This window comes from Stigmatopora argus, chromosome 13, assembly GCF_051989625.1.
Source record: "Stigmatopora argus isolate UIUO_Sarg chromosome 13, RoL_Sarg_1.0, whole genome shotgun sequence".
NCBI classification, from domain to species: Eukaryota; Metazoa; Chordata; class Actinopteri; order Syngnathiformes; family Syngnathidae; genus Stigmatopora; species Stigmatopora argus.
In genome coordinates, this window is record NC_135399.1 from 10521562 (window position 1) to 10543827 (window position 22266).

At 40.7% G+C, this 22266-nt stretch overlaps 4 protein-coding genes across 6 annotated transcripts in view; 2 read left to right on the forward strand and 2 right to left on the reverse strand.

Moving 5' to 3' along the window:
- Positions 1-1131: 1131 nt before the first annotated feature.
- slc40a1 (solute carrier family 40 member 1) lies at positions 1132-7737 on the reverse strand. Its single transcript, XM_077617528.1, has 8 exons — positions 7423-7737; positions 7271-7338; positions 6647-6806; positions 6199-6314; positions 5120-5246; positions 4713-4961; positions 3832-4473; positions 1132-3499 (listed from the first exon to the last, which is right to left on the reverse strand). The coding sequence occupies exons 1-8, from the start codon at positions 7454-7456 to the stop codon at positions 3183-3185; spliced, it is 1713 nt and encodes a 570-aa protein (XP_077473654.1). The 5' UTR covers positions 7457-7737; the 3' UTR covers positions 1132-3182.
- A 2801-nt stretch (positions 7738-10538) lies between these two features.
- On the forward strand, positions 10539-17570 carry cops8 (COP9 signalosome subunit 8). The gene is made up of 7 exons (XM_077617827.1): positions 10539-10678; positions 11047-11117; positions 11190-11238; positions 11649-11781; positions 16386-16493; positions 16568-16630; positions 17423-17570. The coding sequence occupies exons 1-7, from the start codon at positions 10607-10609 to the stop codon at positions 17500-17502; spliced, it is 576 nt and encodes a 191-aa protein (XP_077473953.1). The 5' UTR covers positions 10539-10606; the 3' UTR covers positions 17503-17570.
- On the forward strand, positions 11820-14671 carry trim63b (tripartite motif containing 63b). The gene has a single exon (XM_077617826.1). The coding sequence runs from the start codon at positions 13278-13280 to the stop codon at positions 14316-14318; it is 1041 nt and encodes a 346-aa protein (XP_077473952.1). The 5' UTR covers positions 11820-13277; the 3' UTR covers positions 14319-14671.
- A 3732-nt stretch (positions 17571-21302) lies between the features above and the next one.
- The window catches only part of LOC144086644 (collagen alpha-3(VI) chain-like), a 43661-nt gene continuing 42697 nt past the window's right edge, over positions 21303-22266 (reverse strand). For all 3 annotated transcript variants that reach the window (XM_077616617.1, XM_077616616.1, XM_077616615.1), the window contains one exon: positions 21303-21993. In XM_077616617.1, the coding sequence (XP_077472743.1) occupies positions 21953-21993 (41 nt within the window). In that variant the 3' untranslated portion in view covers positions 21303-21952. The remainder of the gene's footprint in view (positions 21994-22266) is intronic.

Sequence of the window (22266 nt, forward strand, 5' to 3'; positions counted from 1 at the left end):
ATACAAAAATGTTGCTATTGCTTCATCGATATTTGACCGAATCTTTTGTATTTGTGAATCCATTTTTTTTTCCCTGGCTATCAGCCAGGGCGTCCGCTAAGGAGGGAAGTGAGAAATGCTGATAAGCGAAGTCTCATGTGACTCTGGGCCCCAAATGTGACCTTGGGAATTTGCAGGCTCATGCAAACCCTTTTTTTTCCTTACTTCAATCCTCATATTTTTGGTTTTTGAACCAGTAAATGCCTCATATTGCTTAACAGATTTGCCGTGCAAACCAGAGATTTTTGCGTCGGATATGAACAATGCTTTATCCGTTCATTCATTTTCTCAACTGCTTATCCTCGCAAGGGTCGCGGGGGTGCTGGAGCCTATCCCAGATGAACTCAGGCACAAGGCAAGGGACACCAGGGGTCAGCCAATTGCAAGGCGCGAGGAGATGGACATCCATTCACGCTCACACTCATACATAAGGGCAATTTAGAGTGTTCAATCAGCCTACCATGCATGTTTTTGTGCCTGGAGGAAAACCCACACAAGCAAAAAAGTATTACAACCCTATGTTGGTGCTGTTGTGTCATTCAGTCGTAAATTCAAGATGATCACTTTATGATCTGGTTCATCAAGGAGACATGAAATGACCTACTGAACATTTATGAGGTCAAACCACCTTTCCAAGAATCATCAATTAGTAGCTACTTCTAACTTGTTTTAATAGTTAAAAAGCAAATTCATACTTTTCACCAGAATACGGGTATGAATCTACAATTTTCTGATGTTACTCTATCCTTTTAAAGGACAACAGCACGATATTTGCAATGTTATACCAAGTCTGCCATCATTCCATTCATAAATTGGGCGTCTATTGCCGTCAATGGCAGCCACAAAGACTATCATGTATACTGTTATGATTTATGTCCAGACATTTTTAGTATTACTTGGAAAGCAGTCATGTAAGCCAGAGATATGAATCAGCGCTTTAGACATAGTCGTTAGCCATTCTTAAGTGTGTTCAACAGGAAAACTTTAAAACAAAAGGGATTCTGTGACGGGAGGAATGTGCAAGCCACTAGGTGAAGCCAAGAATATAAACGACACAAAGCTTGCGTAAAAAAAATACTCGACTCTTTGAGCTGGCGATACTGAAGGTCCTTTATTATGCACGCCTCTTGCATTACAAACAGCACCATCCATTTTTATTCAATGGAGTGATTCATAACAAAAAGAAAATCACAGAAGTCTGATTAAATGAAACAATACACATGTACAAAGTGTCATCCATGCATGAAACTGAGATCACAAGAACAATTTGACAATACAAAGTGTATATATAAAAACATTTAAATGGACCAACACAATGACATTTTTTTTTTACATTTTTTGCAAATGGATATATGGATTCTGCCTGACGTCAAAAGTTATCTAAATAGAAAATGTGTTTATGGCTTTTTGTAATGATTCCTGAAAAGCCTCCAGAAAGTGGTACTGATAATCAAGTAAGGAAATGGAAAAGTGAGCATTGTTCATAAGGCGAGTTTGCAATTTAGTAGCAAAACTTGGATGCTCCCTGCAAAAATTGGCTTTGCTTTTTACTGCATTTGGTGTCTCCCAAACACACCCTAACCAGCAAAACCACAGCAAAATCTAGCTTATTTCTAACAGGTGGCCAACCTTCTAGTGTTGAGTGGTTGTCAAGGATACAATAAGACAGAGTGGTTGCTAACTTTTCTGAGGTACTTTCTTTTGTCATATACACCAATACTTGATACCTCTCCTGTTATGTTGATCTAGAACGTTTTTCAACAAATTAGTGCGTCAATTTTTTCAATCGATGAATGGACTTACAAAACATTAAAATACCTTTCCACAAGTTTTATTTACTCTGAAACATTCCAGCTGTTCGTGAGAAATAAACATAACAGGAGGGTTAAATTACACAGATGAACACGGATCTTTTTTTATCATTTGTGGATAGCCAAAGTAAATACGACCTACATTCAGACCCCCAAACGGAACTGTGACTGACATACTTTTGGACTATTACCAGCCGTAGTTCACCAGTGGATTTAATCTTGTGCAAAAAAACAATCAAACATCAAGTGTAATGACTGATATCATTCCAAACAGACTAACAAATCAGATTTACTCATTGGCATCAATCCATTTTGGCTGGGAGGGCTCTTGGCCAATGACCACTGCCGTTAATGGCGCTAAAACGTCATTCACAGCCATCCCTCCAAGTTCAAAATGGTTGGATGTCTATCACTGTCAATGGCAGTCAATGAGTTTAGTGTAATGACTGATGTCAATCACATAAAGTGCTGGCGCAACCACAATCACAGATGCGGGAGACTCGAAAAAGACAATTCTACCTAGGAAAGCTGTAATTACAAAGAGGGAGCAATAAGTAAACGGAATGACAGTGGGAAAACCTTGGTAAAAAAAGGGTTTTGCTACTGCATGCAAAATTGCAGTTCGGAAAGTTCAAGACAAATGAAGGGATTTCCCTCTCTTCTTCCACACATCTATTAACCCGGACTTTGGTAACTGATAGCTATTGAAGCGACTGCATAGGTTGTTGGTTTTCTCCCTGGTTGAGGAATATACAGCTGAGACTTATCCAAAGCACCACCTGCATCACCTGAATAGGGTCATTTGCATAAGCCTTTACCCAAGCAAAAACAGACTTGAGATGCTAGTGCTGCTGTTTGGTCACAGTAAAAAAAAAATCCCAAACTGTGTAACTAACACAAGACTATGGCTAAGACACTTCAAGCACCAATGACATAAATGCAACGCTGAATGTTGTCTCGTTATGCTTTGTTCATGAGTATGTGATTTACATCCAATTGACTTTAAATTAAGACAGGCAGAATTTTTCAACCATTTTGTCTTGACATAAGCTTGTGCTTAAATATGTAGTAAACCGCATTCACTCATGAACATTGTTACTGTACCAAAGAGACAAGCATAACTGAGTTCAGGAGAAATCTGTAATCTGAAATTCAGGCTTGGATGACGCAACTGACCTCGACTCACTGCTTCTCCACTCAACTGGCTAGATGTAAAGATGTTAATAACGCTGCAGTGGGAGATGTATATTCACTGTATATATTTTTATATACCCATAACACCAAACTACAGTATAATGATATATACCAACAAAGATCACCATGAAAGGCATTTTAGATAGCATTGTCAGGGGAGGGATTGCCATCCGTCCGGACTTTCTGCTCAGGTGAGCAGCAGAGGAACAGACGAGGGCCAAGACTCTTGAAGGCGAAGTAGAAATACATCATGTGGCCCGTCGCCACAAACGACACGGAGATGATGACCAGCAAACCAAAGGCCTCAGGGTTGGGTGCCAGGATAACCATGATAAAGTGCAGCAGGTCCAAGAGGTAATTCATGGAGTTTTGGACGCCATTGATCACGCCTCGCTCTGACTCGATCACGTTCTCCTGGATCAGCTGAGTCACCGTCAGGTCAAAGGACCACAGGCCTGGATGGGGGAAATGGCACGTAGTCAATTTACGATGACACTAAACTTCGCTGGAGGAACTGCGTCATTATTGGGATCAAGGGTTGAAAGTAATTGCACTGACAGTCTCTGTGCAAACTGGATTTTAGCCTCAAAGTTCAAGCGACTTTATGAAAATTATAAAAGACAATATCCTGACAGATCAGCAAAATGCTCTAAAATGACGAACGAGCAACTAGGTTTGGAGTATAATTACTTTTGGACCTTCTATCATCAGGACTGAGAACAAAACTCCAGACATCCCCAAATGTTAAACTAGAAGTGGTCAAATAAGGTGAGCTGGTTATACTTACCGACCCTTGCAGCAATGACGCCTGCAAATAGCAAACTGACAGACACGTAGTTGCGGCTCAGCATCTCTTCACTCGGCGGACTGGTGGTGGTTAGGTTCCCGATGGTGAGAATGCCCTCGATGCTCTCAATCATGGGCAGGGTCTTTTCCCCGATGACCTGGGCGTACACCTCCTGAAAGGGCGAAACGCTGAGATCCATGGGGCTCCCGGGTGCGAAGACGGAGAAGACGCAGAGCATAAGGGACAAGAGCTGAGCCACCCCAGAGATGAAACCAGTCCTGATTAGGCCACACTTTTTTCGGACCCACGTGAAGGCGACTGTGCCGCAGATGCCCGACACCGCCGAGGCACCCATCAGGAGACTGAGGACCGATCCGTTGAGACCCTGGGTGTAGGCGTAGCCCGTGGTGATACAATCAAAACCCAGCACGGTCATGTAGAGGAAAGCCAGGGATATCCCGGCGAAGAAGATGCTCTGGTTGTAGTAGGCCTTCCAGCCGGCTTGCAGGGTGCGCAGCGGTTCGGTGACTTTGTAGCAGCGGCTTTGCTTTTTGGGGACCTTGACCATGACCTTGAGTGTCGGCGATGTTGCTTCTATCATGGGTTGAGAGGACTCCTCGGGATTTTGGGTTGTCTTGGATTCTGAAAAACACAACTGGGGATTACCATGGACTACTACTCTCATTCACTGTGGAATTCAAGGATGCTTGAAGAACAGTTTATTTCAAAGGTGCTTTGTCCTGGGGAAGCAGTTAGACTGCGTCTCAAGAACTACATCTATTCTGAACTGAAATACTACAGGCAAATTTTCAGAACTCGTACTTTGACAAACTATGACAGGAGAATTTGCGTAAATTAATGAAGACAGTTCTGCCAAGTACCTGGGTCGGGGCTCAGTTGTTTGAGCTCCTCTTCGTTTTGCTCCTTGTGTCCCGACTTGACGGCCAATGCTGGCGTCTTCTGGTAGACCTTCCATAGCACCATGTATTCCAGAAACATGGACAACAGGTTCCAGCCCGAAATGAAGCCACAGCCAATGAAGTGGGAGCCGAAGGCCATGATTTGGCCCACGAGCATGGGAGCCAGGATGTTGGTCAGTTGGTCGATAATCCGCAAGGTGGCATTCATATCTGTCGGATGAGAGGGTTACTACAGTCCACTTGTAGATATTTCAGTTTGATTACAAGCTCTGACATGAAATGTAAAACGGCAGGTTTAAAGTCCATGTCAGACGTGATAAAGGACCACGTGAAGCCCACATTTGCAAACGATAAGTGCCAACACCGACCTGCCAACTTGCTGCTGTCCTGACCTGCCACAACCACCACCCAGTCCCTTTGGATGGTGATGGACATCGCCGTACTGGCAAGGTTGGCGACGTTGGCAACGCTTATCACCAGGATGTAGCAGGTGGTCTGGAAAAATAGTGTATATGTTCAGTAGCATGCGAGTGAGAAAGTTGGGTCAAAGTTCCTTTCACAGCCTATTTTCTATACTGCTTGTCTTATTAGGGTTGCTGTTGAATCCACATTCAAACTCCTAATATTGAAGGTGACAGGCAGATGTGCACCGCCTGCCCGCCTTCTTAAAAATGCCAGAGCAGATACTTGCCATTCTTTGCCCAGTATAGTGAGTGTTCACCCTCTGGGTTTACATATCCATAGTTTAAACACTATCCATAGATGTTACATATTACTCATCAGCCCATCTTTGCTATTTTGAGCTAGGATCAGCATGATGATTGGTAAACCAGCTAACATCTTTAATAGTCTTTTTTCCCTTTTGTTAACTTTTGTATAGCATCATTTTATGGAAATTCAAATCTCAAAATATCCTAAATGTGCCTTGCCTAACAAAGGAACTAAAAATATGAGCGCAACATGCACTGATTTCACTTTTGCATGGTCCAACCCAACTGCTGCTTCTCCTGCTGCAGGCTGGTCAGAATAGCAACAACAAAAATGCATCAACAGGCCTGGCCACATTTCACTGTGTCATATGACCGGCTTTGAAGAACCCGTTGACTTGCACAACCCTTCAAAAAGACCCCCAACAGTAGTCCAACAAGTGCAAACAAGCCTTTAGCGCTCACTAGGCCATTGTTTGGCTTCTGTTAAGGCCTAAAAATTAAAAGGCTAATCCGTTTTAGGACGTGATAACTACATTTTTTGAAGCAAAAATACTCTGTCAACCATTTTGTGCCGAACTTCCATGATAACGTTTTAATTGCCCATGATACTGACATGGAAGTTCATATCAGTCAGTGGGTATGATTTGTTGGGTCAGACTTTTTGTACCTCAGGTAAAAGGGCAGAGGGAAAAAAAAGTTTCCAGCGAGATTATGTAGCTAATATATGGGCGTCTTACCAGCAGCCATCCATTGTATAACTCCGCAAGCTGCGCTTTAAAATGGAAAACCACCATGAGGAGACCTCCACAAGCGATGACGCAACTGTTCTGGACGACCAAAGATGTCTGGGCCACTGTGGGTGTGCAAAAATAGCCATTAAGGATAGACGTGAACAAATAGAACAGATTTGCTTGTTTGGTCATTCCAGTGCTCCTGTGGTGAACCCTTTTTCCCTTTCAATGAGTTTACTGCACTCTGGTCCATTCAAGTGCTCTTTGTCTTTGTTAAATGTGCTTGACAGAATGGTTTTATGGCCAGAAATGTGCGAGTTATAATGGACTGATTTACTATTGTAGTAGATATTATGGACCAAATTTATGACAGGTAAACTTGAAATATTTTATATCTACATGTTAACCTTTTGTGTAAGCGGGTTTATTCAGCCAGTCCAGAAATTGGTCTCACCTTTGAGTCTGGGGTTCCTGTCCACCCAGTCACCGATGATGGCCCCCAGCAGCAGTACAGAGCCAGCCACTACCAAACCATACACGGCCGTCAACAATAAACTGTCTCCATAGAGCTCCACTAGAAACACAGCCACGGCAAAATTCCACATTCGGTCCCCCTGTGAATTAAAACAGTATGAAGGAGAATTGACATTGAAATTATGTGCTCACACAATATTGAATTTTATAAACTAAGTTATAACTGACTCTTAAATAATGAAATTCAATTACAATTCAGTGGTTTCTTCAGTGCACGTTAGATTTTGAAAGTATAATGACATAATCCTATCCAAGTCATTGTCCTCATGAGGTGATCTAAGAACCATTTCTTCAATAGACCTGATATGAAGTTTGCTGAAAAGATGGGTACATTTTGGATTGGCCGCACACTTTAGGCTGAATTTACCAAGCACGGCTATTTTTGTAATGTATTATTCTAATTTCTAGAACCTTATAAAAGCAAGAGAAACAGGTAACCTGCACCGTGGTGATGCACGACAATGTAATAACGTTCTGTTGATGCACGATTATGTTAAAAGATCCTCAACAATATACGATAGCACTTCAAAATAAATTTACATACCCATGTTGACATTGCATGTCCCATATAGATGAGCAATTTTGATGAAGTAAAGAAATTTTGCAAGGATTCTGCACAGCGGAGGAGAAACAATAGGCGAAAAATTCGTTAAAACGAAGAAAAATTGAAACAACAGAATGTCACTTGCTCCTTACCACAACATGTCTTCTTGGCTGGAGAGTTTTCCATGTTTATTAAGAAAAACGGTTGCTTTGGATGTAGGAAGATCCTTTTTTTCCAGTGTTACTCGGCTCGGTAACAATAAGATCAAAACAATCAAATGTAAGCGACGTCTCTTGCTCTCGTTTTCCTCCTCTCCAAACTTAGCTATCACTGTAGCTGAAGTCGGAAAGAAAAGCCTCACTAAGTGGCCGAGCAAGTACGAAAACCGGCAAAATGCAGCTTGATTTTTATTTTTTGGCCCCCAAACGTCACTGGGCTTTCGACGCCTCTTTTACTCTGGAGCTGTGTTTACGTCTGCTCGGATATAAGCGCTCCCCTCCCAACCCCCATGTCACATGATCCGCCCCTGAGTCACGTGATGAAGCCAGACCGATGCTGCCCTCAAGTGAATTGTCCATACTCAATTTTTCTTTTCTTTCTGCTAAAATACAATCAAAACGTGCTGAACGTGACTCTTGAAGCCAACATATGAGCAGCAATTAACTCTACTAAAAGTAATCTTTGCCTCCAAAATATTTGGCTCCACACTCAAATTCAGCATTTTTCAATGAATAATAACAGTAATGCGTTGTTTTTTTTCTCCCCACTACCGTATTACATTAACTTTCCTCTTTAATATTCCAACACTTAAATGTTAGTTTTCAATTGATGATTTTGTGACTTCCATACTAGAAGTTTGAATTCAAATTTGTATACAGTTTCTTTGTTTTGTAATATTTTCTTGTTTTATTTTGGATACATTTTGGATACATTTTGGATATATGAATTAAAACAGTATGAAGGAGAATTTATTTATTTTAAATGTTAGTTTTCAAATGGTGATTTTGTCACTTCCACACTAGAAGTTTGAATTCAAATTTGTATTCTTTTTTTTTAATAATTGTAGAATTGCCGTATTTGTTTCGTTTATTTTATAGCATTTTACAGTTTCTTTGTTTTGTAATATTTTCTTGTTTTATTTTGGATACATTTTGGATATATGAATTAAAGCAGTATGAAGGAGAATTTATTTATTATTTATTTATTGTAGACACTGGTCTTGGACCAGTGTTTATCATTTTGGTCAGTATGAGAGTCTTAGTAACTAAAATATTAACAAAAAGAACTGGACTAACTGGTCTAAACATGTAGCCAAACAAGCAATTAGTGACCAGTGTGTCAGCATTTCATGATGACTTGCATTGTGGACCTGTCCAAAACACTGACACACATGTAAAGCCCATGTAAAGAAGGATTAAGTTGGGGGGATGGTGTCAAATTGTAACTGGAGAAGATGATCAACACCCAAGTGACCGACCACCTGACTTTTTTTTGGCCTTACCTACCTTTAGACAACAACATGGGCTTGGCACGCTCATGGCGGCCCGAGGTCGATAAACATTCCTATTTGAAAATGCTATCTGACCTTGTTTCTGAGAAGTGAGATAATCAACATTTAACAGCTGTTTTTGATCGATACATTGTGTACCGTGTAGTACGCTATTCACACACAGCTGTTTTGTGTGATTGTGGAGCATTTAATGTTTCGGATCATCAATCAAATGTATATATCAGGCAACGATAACCCGAGTAAACATAAGCTGCAGTTTAAAATGGTGATTTACCTTTTGAGGGGAAGAAAAACTATTTAAAGTACCGAAAAAAGTAATGCCGCCTAAATAGAATAACGACCATAACTGAATTTAAGGATTTTTCTTTAGGTTTTCTTCATCTTTGTGGCCCACTCTTCCTTGCACAATTGTTTGACCTCAGGGCGTTGGCGTGTTTTCAAACATGCTTCAACAGCTTTTTTAAGGTCATGCCAGCGTAATTTAAACAGATTCAAGTCTGGACTTTAACTAGACCGTTCCAAAACCTTCATTTACAAGGTGTTCTAGATGTCCTGGGCCAAATTGACATGGAAAACCTTGAAAACTGTTAAGGTTATGTAAATTCATCTGATTTATTCTGAACGCTTGCAAGTTTTTTTTTTAATGGAATGTTCAAATACTTTCAATGGGATCCCTTTTGGTCATGTGGCAGACATCAAGTCTATAGTCATACATCTTGCCAAACGTGTTGCAGCATTGCATTGTCAATGGTTGCAACAGCTACGATTATTCCTGCCTTAAGTTCATGCATGTCTTTTGGAAGTTTAGGCACATAGACCAGGTGTCCTTTCGCAATTCCCCACAAAAATAAATCGCTGAGGATGAGACGATATCTGGAAACCTCATCTGTCTTGCAGTGTTGTGATTGTTTTGAATAAATAAGAAGTTAAATTGCTGGTGGGGGATTGTTGTTGAGGTCATAAATTGATGGTTTTATGTAGTGTGGTCCAGATCCTGAAGCATCACAGCCTCACCTATGACATTATTACCACTGCCTGAGAATTTGTGTGATCTTTCAACCGTCATCTAACACTTATGTGAAGTCGGGTTGTGGTGTCATCAGCATCTTCAGAGGGTTGCCAAGATTTTATTCCTCCCAGCAACTTTATCCAGATCCTCCATGGGTAACCCAAATCACCATTGCACATGCTCGTGAATGTAAGTGCTGCTCTCTTGTGGCTCAACAAGCAATTGCCCCTCTACATGTTTAATGTAAAATTATTCAACAAATGAAAATTACCCCAAATTAAATGTAACACATCTATATTCTTTTCAAATGAAAACAATAACCATATTCGTTTAAGTTAACAACATTGGTGATTATGAAAACATAGTACGTAGTCTGTAATAAAATAATTAATGATCAAACTGAAAATACTTTATTTCATTAACAATTCTATGTGCAACAACAATTTTTCTTCTGTACACAGCTCAAAATATATGCAAATATTATTTGCATATATTTTGAGCTGTATTCTATATTTGCTATAGAAGAAAAAGAGGAAAATGTTTATGGAATTATTGAACTTAGTTTTGATTTTATTCATGAATTATGATTTTTTTTAAAGAAACGTTTATTATAATGTCTTAATGCGTCAACTTTTGACTACATTAGAACCCTAAAAGACTGAACCCTATGGGCTATGATTACTAAATGAATGGAATGAATGAAAATATTACTATAGGTTTCAATGCTAGAAATTGAAGGAGGAGGGCAGCAAAGCGCCAGATTTGCGTGCATGCACGAAGAAGAAGAAAAGACGTCAACAAACCGACAACGGTCATCATGCCTTCCGCTGTGATTATGGAGGAGAATTTTGACAAATTACTCGAGCAGTGCGAAACTCAAGAGCTCGAGGTATGTAATCAAACAAAAAGGAGAAATCCCTTTTATTTATGTGCATCTTGTGTCTGCAGCTTCAGCTTTGATTAGTAGATTACAGGTTCTGGAGGCTAATGTAACAAAGCTAACAGAGTACTAAAATAATAGTAATAAAAGCCTGTTTAACACATACGATATCTGTATTTCACTGAAAATAGTCATAGTTTGTCCTTTTCGATGTCCGATTTTGCCAGTTTTCTTAGTAAGAGTTTGTCAGTTGGATGATGAGTGGTGGGCGGGTCATTGAAAACATTGATGGCCACCATTGAATGGAATACAAATAAATTTGCCTTGCTTTGTCACATGATTATCAATTATCATTTATTATTTTTCTTTTCCAATAGGCACCAGGAGGCATTGCAACACCACAAGTATATTCTCAGCTTCTGGCATTGTATTTACTACATAATGATATGTAAGTACTATTTATGTAGGAAAAAAAAAATGAGTTGTTGTTTTCTGACTTATGTTGTTGTGGATTTCACAGGAACAATGGCAGGTATCTTTGGAAGCGGATTCCCCAGCCAATAAAAGTGGTAAGCGTTAACCTCACCTCCATTTTTTGGGGGGGATATGATGTGCAAGTGTCTCATGATAAGTCAAAACTACCATGACTTTTGGTCATCAGTCAAGTAGTTGACTCCCCTGGATAAGCAGAACGGAGGATGTATGAATGAATATATATACGGGATGAATAAAGTTATCTAATCTAATCTAATTCTTAGACCCATAGGTTAAAATAAATAAAAAACCTAAAGCTACTTTTTGTTTGGAGTGACCCAAATATGAAACACTTGTTTGTGATGATTTATTTTTTTGGCTGAGATAGGCTCTAGCAAATGATTGAATGAACTTTTTAAGAGCATCCAGGTGTGACCATCAAATGTCCAAAACAAATTTCCAACTGTGAGTAAATCCAATTAACATTTTTCTTTGTTGTTTGTAGGCAAATCCCGAATTGGCAGCAATTTGGACAGTCGGTCAGCACATTTGGCAGCGCGATTTTCCTGGCATCTACACATCTATAGCAGCTTTTCAGTGGTCAGAAAATATTCTTCCCGTAATGGAGGCCCTTCAAGGTAAATATTAATAGGAGTGGGAGAATGTGTGGAATGTGTTATTGCAAATTTGCTGCTTCTAACTAACTTACTTCAACATTTAATGACCTGTGAGGATGAGTGGTTAATGAAGGAATGAATACTAAGAAACTGTTGTTGGTGTTTAGGCTGTTATCCATCAGTAGAGGGCACCAATTGAACATCGTGTCCAGCCAGTTATGATCCTATTTAAATAAATGCTTATTTAAATCCAGTTTTAAACACCAACAGGGGTGTATTTTCACAAGCAGGCAAAGCTCAAATTTACAGATTTTTTTTGGTTGTTTTTTTTCTTCAAGGAATTATTTTTGTGTACTTAGAGAAATTCATACCACGTGACCTTGCCTTGTGCAAGCGTTTTAATAATAGCGTCTCCGTCATGTTTTGGTTCTGCCTCATGTTGATGTGCCAGAGGTGTATACAAGCTGACGTACAGTTGTCACAAGACACTCGGTGGAAATAGCGAGACGATAATTGCCAGAGGATGCGTTGACACGTGTGAACGGAAAGACTTCACATAGGATTTAGCAGTAAACAAATTGACTTGAACTCCTCTGTTATGGTTCAGCAACAAATTGATTTGAACTCCTCTGTTATGGTTCAGCATCACCTCTTAATCTAATAAAATAGACTGCCGTGATTAGCCATTCAATTATCAGTGCAAGTATTTTATTTTTGCCCTCAATTTTTATTAACGTTTTATCTTATGTAGTCTTTAATGAACATGAGTTGAAACAAAGAAAATTATGAAAAAAACATAAAGCTAGTGGATGGAGTTCACGATAATTCAACTGAAACAGTCAAGCAATGAATGGGGTGATTTTCCTCTTTCTTTTGACAATGTTTTTGTGGTTCTAGGAAAACAATAGTCAAATGTACTCTGCGGGGAAGACCAAAATTCAAATACAGGGTCATATTCTTTTCAATGATAATCAAACAAATGTAGCTGTTTGATTTACAAAACAATTTTAGTTGTTCATATGAATGAAGTGAAGATAATACATTACCAAATGTGTTTGACCCTTGTTAACATTAAGGGAACAACAAGCAAACATGCTTTTTGAAGGCTTATATTTCACACGATGTACAGGAGTTGCTTGTTTGGCTTCAATTTACATCAGTCACATGCACCCTGTTTATTTCCCCGTTTGTCCACTGTGTCCATCTCCGACTTTTGGATGCGACAAACGGCCAACTGGGGCATGTGACACATGCTGCAATGAGTGGGTGGGGGTGTCAATTCTGTGAAAAGTTCCCCGGGCCGGCGAGCAAGCAGGCAGGAATGTGTGCTTTGGTTGGTGGGATCGAATGTCACCAGCTGTGAAGGGGGCGGTATAAAGGACAGCGGGGCTAGTTGGTCAGTCAGAGTTGATCCATAAACGAGCGAGTAGCTGCAAAATACCAAGTACATCCGAGCATCACTTTTGAAAAACCTTTCCCCACTGACCAGCAAAGAATTTGGACATTTACTTATCGTCATGGATGTCCAGCGGAGTGGTTCCCTGGTTCGGCCTCCCAGCCCCATGGACAGCTTGGAGAAGCAACTGAGCTGCCCCATTTGCCTGGATATGTTCACCAAGCCCGTGGTCATTCTGCCCTGCCAGCATAACCTGTGCCGCAGCTGCGCCAGCGACCTCTACGACTCCCGCAACCCGTACCGCTTTTCCGGCGGCGTCTTCCGCTGCCCCACGTGCCGTTTCGAGGTAGTGCTGGACCGCCACGGCGTCCACGGGCTCCAGCGGAACCTGCTGGTGGAGAACATTATCGACATCTACAAGCAGCAGCAAGAAGTGAGCAGCAACAACAATAACACAGAGAGTTCCCTCAAGCCCAAAGAGTCGAAAGAACCCAAGTGCCAGGAGCACGAAGACGAGAGAATAAACATCTACTGCAAAACCTGCCAGACTCCGACATGCTCCATGTGCAAAGTCTTCGGGCAGCACAAAGACTGCGACGTGGCGCCTCTGGAGGCCGTCTACCAGACCCAAAAGACGGAACTGAGCAACGCCATCGATAACCTCGTGTCTAGCAATGGGCGCCTGCAATCCTTGCTCATCCAGATGGAAGACGCTTGCCGCAACGTGCAGGAAAACGCCCAGCGCGCCAAGCAAGGTCTGAGCGAACGCTTCGACCTGCTCTACGCCGTCCTGGAAGAGCGAAAGACGGTTCTCCTGGAACAGATCGGTAAAGAGCAAGATGACAAAGTAGCCGCGCTGCGGGCCATGTCTCAACGTTACGGCGAGAGGCTCCAGGCCAGCACCGACCTCACCGACTCGGCCGTCCAGGCGTTGGAGCAGAACGGCGCCGCAGAGTTCCTGGTGGCGGCCAAGGGCCTGATAACGCAGACCAAAGACGCCGCCAAAGGCTCCATGGGCGAAGAGAGGCCCGAGCCGGGTTTCGAGAAGATGGATCACTTCGCCGTGTCGACGGAGCACGCCGAGGCGATCTTGGCGAAAATGGACTTTGGCTCAGACAGCGAAGATGATTTTGATGACGCCGATGAAGAAGAGGAGGAATAATGGAAGTGATGATGGACTTGTGTGCTCGTGAAGGTGTTCTGACAAGAGTATGGCAGGGGACTCGTGAATGTCAATAGTAAAAAGTTATGGAGTGGGGGGGGCGTCACTTGCCAGTACTTTCAGTGCAATATTTAACATCAATGTTGAATACATAACTTTCCTTTTTATACTTTTGTACTTCTGAACCACTTGAACGTTGGTGTTAAAGGGAAATGTCAAGGTTAGAATAACGAATGTCGAAGATATGTTGATTTCATTTCAAATGTAGCAGACTTGTGTCGATATTTGCCATTTCACTCTGTCTTGGTTGACTTACTTGAATGGAACTCGAAATAAAGTTGCATGACACAAAATTGTGAAATGTCTTTATTGTTCCTTTCCAGCTCACTGTTCCAGAAACACCCCTTGTTCTTTTGACACGTTTTATTCCGAAGGGGTCAGCAGGGCTCTCGCATAACTCTAGGCTGCCTTTAAAAATAAAAGCACCGCTATGTCCTGCAGGCTTTGCCTTTGCCGGTGAAAAACGGGGGCTATTTTTAAGAGGTGAGAGGGTGAGAAGCGATAGCCGCCCTAGAATAGAACGCCAGAGAAGGACAGGCTAGGTCCTGTTTCACCCTCTCCCCCAACCGACCGCACGATTAAACGGCGCTACTGACCCAGACCTCTTTTGCCAACGTCAGAAAGGGCGCACTAAGAATGACCAATGCAGTTGCCGCTCTCATCATCACCCTGGGGTCGAGAGACTGAGATAAAAATACGTGTCTGGTTGTGGGCTGGGTTACAGAAAGCCCCTTGAGATGACCTGCTTGGCTTCACTGCTCACTCGTTCTCAGCGGTTTCCAATGTTCGCCCTCATAAAGCTTCCAACATCACTCGCGGTTTCATTTATATCCTTCCTGCCATGTGGCTGGTCACACTAACCTGTTAAAGAAACTTAAGTTCCTAATAACCATTGTTTTCCAAAACAATCAGTTAATCCTTTTTTTCCAATGAATAGTATTATAAAAGATCGCTTTTTGGCAGTGCAGCATATACATTGTTGTCACGAAGGATTGTCCGAGAACAATTGTGATTTGCCAAGATTCAGTCAGCTATGGTCTCATTCATTGATAATTATTGAGTATGTTCTCATATTGAAATGAAACGGTATTTGTTTTCTTCCCCTGTCGTGTGTGGACCGATAAAGGAACTGTATCTAGAGCAGGCCCATCTGTGACGGCTTGGCTAAATCTGTAACATGATGTGTTTGAACCTGTGTTGGGTGCAAAGAAGTCCAGTGGCATTCTGGAGGGAAATGTGTCTTATAAAAGTTAATATGGCCCAGTGAAATACACAATGTGAATTGTTTTTTGTTTTTTCCTGAGCACGGTCTTGTTGACGCCGCGATCAAAACTCAAGTTTGTACAGCACCGATGGCAATGATTGTAGACAGGAAGCTGGCTGAACGGGAGTACGGGAAAACTAGTCTTGACAAATCTTACCACTTCTCCCAGCTGTCTTTTCTCATCACACGACGTTATTGTCACGGCTGCCGGCCGCTGTGGTGGACGTCGAGTTGGGGTGTTGATACACATGAGCGAGGTTGCTAGGATATCAAAAATGTCAGGCCGCAACACCGAGGCATTAATGTGAGAGCTGCTGGAAGCGGCGATGCACAAAACACATCTTGGCCGCGTTTGCGCTTGGCTCTTAGATTCACAAACAACGGCACCGGGAAGAGCTGAGGGAAGAATGCATTGGGCAGCTTTGACATCTGAGACGGTCCAGCCACTGCTAGTTGATAAAGACTTTTCCTGACCCTGATTGCTCATGTAACTGTTGGCGTAAAACCCGTCCAGACATATTGCTGCCGTTTAAACACTGTGTAAATGTAAACGCTCTCTGGAAAAGATTTGCGTCTTATTTCTCTAATGGAATTAGTTTCTCTGTCAATACTTGTTTTGTTTGCCAACACAATTAAGTTGTCATGAGTTGATTTTGCCTTTTCATTATGTCTACAATTCATTGCAGTGGGGTTGGCAGACATTTTGGTCCAGTAATGTCATCACCCTTTGTTTTTTCCCCCAGAAAGTACGCGACAAAGGGCCTATGCACTGGTGGCGCAGGCGTACACTTCCATTACGGCCGAAGATTTTGCTGCCTTTGTGGGCTATTCGGTGGAAGAGGCCGTAAAAGGTAAAATGCCACAGAAAAGTCAAGGTAGCGTGTTTTGAACTTGTAATATATATGGTTTTTTTTCTCGCCTAAAGTTGTTGTGAGCCAAGGATGGCAGGCAGACCCTACAACAAGGATGGTTATGCCTAAAAAGCCAGGTAGGTGGCACTACTTCTTTACTTAAAAGGTCCATATTTTCTCCCCAAAATCACCCCTTTTTCAGTTTTAATTGTGAAGTATACATTTTGATGTGGAAAAAAGCAAGAATGTTGGAAATCAGTCAAAACCATTGCGCAATTTTCACATTTAAAAATAACCAGTTAGGAAGGCGGTTATCTACAAGTAAGAAGCTGAAACAAGATAAACAGCAACATTTGACAACAGAAACATTTTAAGAACTTTTTGTTTGCAATAATGCTAAAAGTCACATCAGCCTTGACAGAAGAATCATGAAGATCAAAGTTTGGAAGCCACACTAGAAAATGCAAAGCATTCATTAGAAAAAGTAGGAAGACCAGGCCTACATTTTGACATCTGCAGAACAACCTTACGATGTATTTTCTTTGCATTGGGCCTTTTATGAGTCCATGTCCACATTTCTGTAACCCAATGAAAAACACACATCTGCCACGCACATGTTCAACATGACACCGAACCCTCCCTTAAGCACGCCACTGGGACGGAGGAGTGTTCCTGTGCTATCATGTAAATCTTACCAAAGGAATCCGTCTGGTAGGAATGAATACAAAGCGACGATGTCGCGCTTCCTAAGTGTCTATGTCAAGCTAAACTCAGTCACTCCCCGCTTGTCAACAAAACATGGATGGCGTGAGGTCATACGTGTACGTCGACATCTGAGTTGAAACGTGGTGGCTGTAGTTCAAACTGGAGAGACTGTAAAACTGTAAAAGACTGGATTACTCAATGTCTCTCTGCTGTCCCCTATGCAGATCCTCCCCCTGTTTCATCGGTTCCCAACGAGCAGCAGTTGGCCAGACTCACCGACTACGTGGCTTTCCTGGAGAACTGATAACTAACTCTTACATTATCCATAATCAAGCTTTCACAAATTTCTGATAAAAACATTTTGAAAACGCACTTATGATGTTGGAGTTTTTTTTAAAATCCCGAATCATTATCAGATGGATTCTTATGAGCCAGATAATACACCATGTAACTATCCTAAACATGACTTTCAGTTGTTCAGTTTCCTAAATTTGATCTTTTACTTTTAGCCCAGTAGTGGTTGTGTATTGTATCATATCCCCTACATATATTAGTTTCAAAATGTCAATGCTGCAAAATTGATAGCAGCCAAGGGGCTCCTTTTTTTCCTATCATACAGAATATTTATATTTTAACCTGTGTTGCCCTTTCCCCCATTTCTTCCAATGATATGATGGCATTTAGAAATTGCGATACTTCCATACATAGCTTTATGTTCATGTGCATATGTCCTGATTCATGCAAATGGCCGCTTGCCCGTCCATGTGTTGAGGAAGCAACACAGCGGCCTTCTTGACGCTGCACATGCCAGTGACAGTGTGAGAAGTTACCGGACTCCCTGCTGGCCTTGGAAAATGTCTGCCAGGACTAAATTTGCTTTCTCATGCACGTGGGTAAAAGCAGATAAACATATCAGAGCGAATGAATGATGAGCTGTGCTTTAACTATATATGTCTTTCTGTTTTCTTTTTCAGACCTTCGGATGTTTCAAAACAAAACAAGAGCACAATTAATGAAATGGTAAGCACCACCTATTGTAAGTACATACGGTATTTCTCTCCATTTTCAACCATCTTCATCACCATAGTATGAGCATTCAGATTTTGAAGTGTGATGCCAAGTGGGTGCTGTTTACATATCAAATACTGGCAAATATGTAAAGAGAAGTGTAAAGAACACAAGGCCTTTTAAATGACACGCCAAGGTACTACCAAACTACCAATTTGCAACCACATGTCAAGTGTTAAATTTTAATTTCATGACAATACTGTGTTTGGACACGACGGATGCAATAAGTGAGGTCGACTGTAAGACAACTCCAACTTTGGCTCCAGTCCCTGCGATCTGTTTTTATCGCCAGCGCGTAACTTGATGCACGCCGTCAAATTGACACGTTATTATGATGATTAAAGGATATCGAGGCAATGTTTGTTTTGAAATGAGGACTCGGGTCTTGCTGCGTCCAGAATAACTTCCTTGGATTCTCTTGTTGGATACAAAGCAGCGCTTCTACTGAAAATAATTTGGTTATATACATACGTTAGTCTATAGTAAGTTGTGCTGCACCAAAAGCCTTAAAATAAAATAATTGATATGTGTATAATGTTCATAAGTCAAATGAATAAATTACTGAATTACCACACTTCCCAGTCAATATAAAAACCTAATATTATAAGAAAAGTATGCCAAAGATATTTAATAAATTGGCAAACTTATAAGCAAGATGTCTGCTGGTTACTTAAGATCATTTGCATTATAAATATGGCATCTATGGCAATGATCACTGTATATATGTTGAAGAGAAAACAGTAGAGGGCAGTCTTGTGCAATATTTAGCATCATGTCGTTGCCATGGAGACAGGCTCAAATACATGATAAATACATTAATATACACTTTTTTTGTTTAGACGCAAAACCCAAAGTATAAAATGCAAATGTCATAAAAAATAAGGAAAATTACATGTGGAAAAAGGACCACTTGCTAAACTACACTCATTAGAAAGACAAAAATATTTGATGGGATTTTCAAAACGTTAGAAAAAAAGGTCACCTAAAATCCACATTTACAGTCCTACACATTAATTTTAAATGGTAATATAATACTTTCTGTAGTATGATTTATATTTATCGGATATAGCTATTTTACAGTAGTTTTGGAGTACAAAGTATGATCAACATTTAATTCTTTTTCTTTTCTACTTGCTTGCGCATGGGAGAATTGATTCATTGATCAGTGTCAGTCTACAACAAAACCTACCTCACATCCACAGAGAAAATGTTTCCATGAGGGGAAGTGAGATGAGTCATGAGCACAAGACTAAGGAAAACGTGGGCGAGTCAGAGAAGAGCACTGATGAGAAAAAGATGGAGGAGTCAAAGGCAAGGAAGTCTGTCAAAGAGGGAGAACGATCCACCAGGGTCCGGTAGGAGCCAAAGAAAAGTGGTGGGTGGGAGAAAAAGAGTGCAAAACACAACAGAATATTTACTTGGAGTACATAAGTGTGCACATTTGAATTTTCTTGAAAATTAAGATAGGAAATCACTCATTTGCCTGACTCAATTCCCAATCTGTGGCGGTGTGATTATGAGTTCAATAGGGTGTCTGTCTCTTGGTACGCCCTAGCGACCAGTCAACGTGTGGTCCGTCATTCAGCTCGAGTAGGCTCTGTGCAGTGTTGAAAATGAATGAAAGAAAGTAAGAAAAAAAAAAAAAAGAATTGAGAATATATTTAAGTGATAAGTAATGAATGCTGACATTAATTTACTGTAGAAATTTTGAAAATAAAAACTCAACCAGGCCACTTTTAACCCTACAATTGAGTTCTGGTTCGCCTAACTGTTGCCATGTGAACAACAAGGAATAACATTACTGCCATGACATTCATTTTGCTAGTTTATATGACTCATAAAGTAAAACCATAATGTCTATCTTCCTATTTAGTTTCGTGACTTGGTGCTTGAGACTTTCGCAGGGTTCTCATGGTAATGGATGTGAACCCAATTGTGCTTGTCATAAGGGAACTCTGGAATAGGCCAGAAGTTTCCACTAGATTTTACTCTTACTAAACCCAAAGGCATGCACTTAGCCAAATAAAAAGTGGGGAAGTTTAGTTTGTTGGTCCAGCACAGTAAGCCTTCTGGAACTTTAGATAGCAAGTGAGTGCGTTTAACAGGGACTGCTGCTCAATGTGATATTCATTTACAGTCTCCTCGACTTTTATGGAAAGACGCAACGCCAGCAGTGTTTGTCATTGTTAGCGTGGCATCACTCGTGCTGTTTTAGCAGTTTGAGAGAAAAAAAATGAACAGAAGTCGCTGGACTTCATTTTGAATATGACATAACTCAAAGAGATGATCATTGGAATCATTTTGAAATCGTCATTTAGTAATGATAATAAATTACTCTTTGGACTGTTTTTCCAAAATCTAATACTAACCAGATTTGGCAGAGGCGTTCACCCTTGGGATCATTTTTACTTAAAATGGAAGTCCAATGAGAAAAATCAGTCCTCGGAATCAATTTTACACAGTAGTAACATAATTAAAAAATTACAAGTCACATAAAAAAACTTTGTTGCTATAACAAGTGTAAATATAATTCTTTTTGTTGCACTCCTGGGTTTTTTCTAAGTGTTTTTTCCTTTTTCTTTTCCATGGAATCTGGAGTTGAGATACATTATTAATGAATGGGGAGCAATACAGGAAATTAAGTGTTTATTGCAAGAGTATTTCAGGAATCCCGGGAGATGTAACATCTGGAAAAAGTGGGCTAAGTTGGGGGAAAAAAAGTACACTTGACAGGAGAAATGTTAGTTTTATTTTTTTTGATGAGTGACTTTTTAAACTGTGGACTCTCCCGCATCATCTCTTTTCAATGAACCATTTTTGACTGGTTGCCAGCAAGTTTCTCGTGCCTTACATTATTTACAAGAAAACCTAAAGACTATTTGCATCGTGCAGTGAGAAATCATTAACGTGATCATCATTTCAAGGCGATCAAGCTCATTGGCTGCAATTGACGGCAACTTATAGGTTCAAAATGATCACCGCCAATAGCTCGAAAAATGTGAATGTCTGACCTGACCTTGAAAAGAAGGAGACTGATGAATGGAGGCGTTTGTTTATTAAAAAGTCTATTTTATTGTGTGTTCTACAATCTGATGAAACAAGTTTCAGTAAATGAAACAAAATCAACCAATACATTCGAACTTGGAAAATTGCTTTGGTTCGTTTGAGGCTGCGGATCGACAAGTAAACTTTACTCACTCCTTTGCATTCGAACAGTTGGGAGCAATTTAAAAGTTTAAAAGACTCGTGCTAAGACGGCATTCTGTGGCTACCGAAGGAATGATTACACGGTTATCGAATGACACTTAAAAAGGCAGAGAGAGCAAACCGGTGAATGTGGAATCTGAAACAGAACATAAGAAGCTTGGTGAAGTGGTTCATGCAAGCCCTGAATGTTGTTTACTTTACGCTTGATTCAGTAAAAAAATGCTGCACGTAGAAAAAACCTACCGCTGGACTGTACAAAACAAAATGCACATCATGAGCGTCTGCCAAACAAACATTTGAAGTAGCACCAGTAGATGAAGGGAAAAAAAACAATAAACAATTCATGCGGCAAATGTGGTTGCTTCATTTGGAAAGGTTTGGCGGTGGGTGGGGGACGAGTCCATTTGCGCGGAATCCAGCGCGGCCTCCATTCGTACAGTTTGATCAGTGTGGCTCGTTCTCCTCAAAACGCAGGTCTCCTATGTTCGCAGTGAAGCCATCGTAGCTTGATTGATGGCCGCTGAAGAAAAAGTGCAACAGTTTAGGGTTTTTTTTGAGCAGCACTAACTATTTTATTCCTTGAATTGTATAAAAGACTAAAGGTCGCCTTTTAATGCAGAATTTTCATTATACGTACATGTTCTGCTATGGAAATTCTACTTTTTTCCTCTATTTTTCCTTCCTCAAGAAAAGAATGATATACAATATAATATAGCAGATTGATACAAAATCAAATCAATCAAATCAAAAGCCTTCATTGTCATAATACAATAACTGCGTATAACAAAACTAG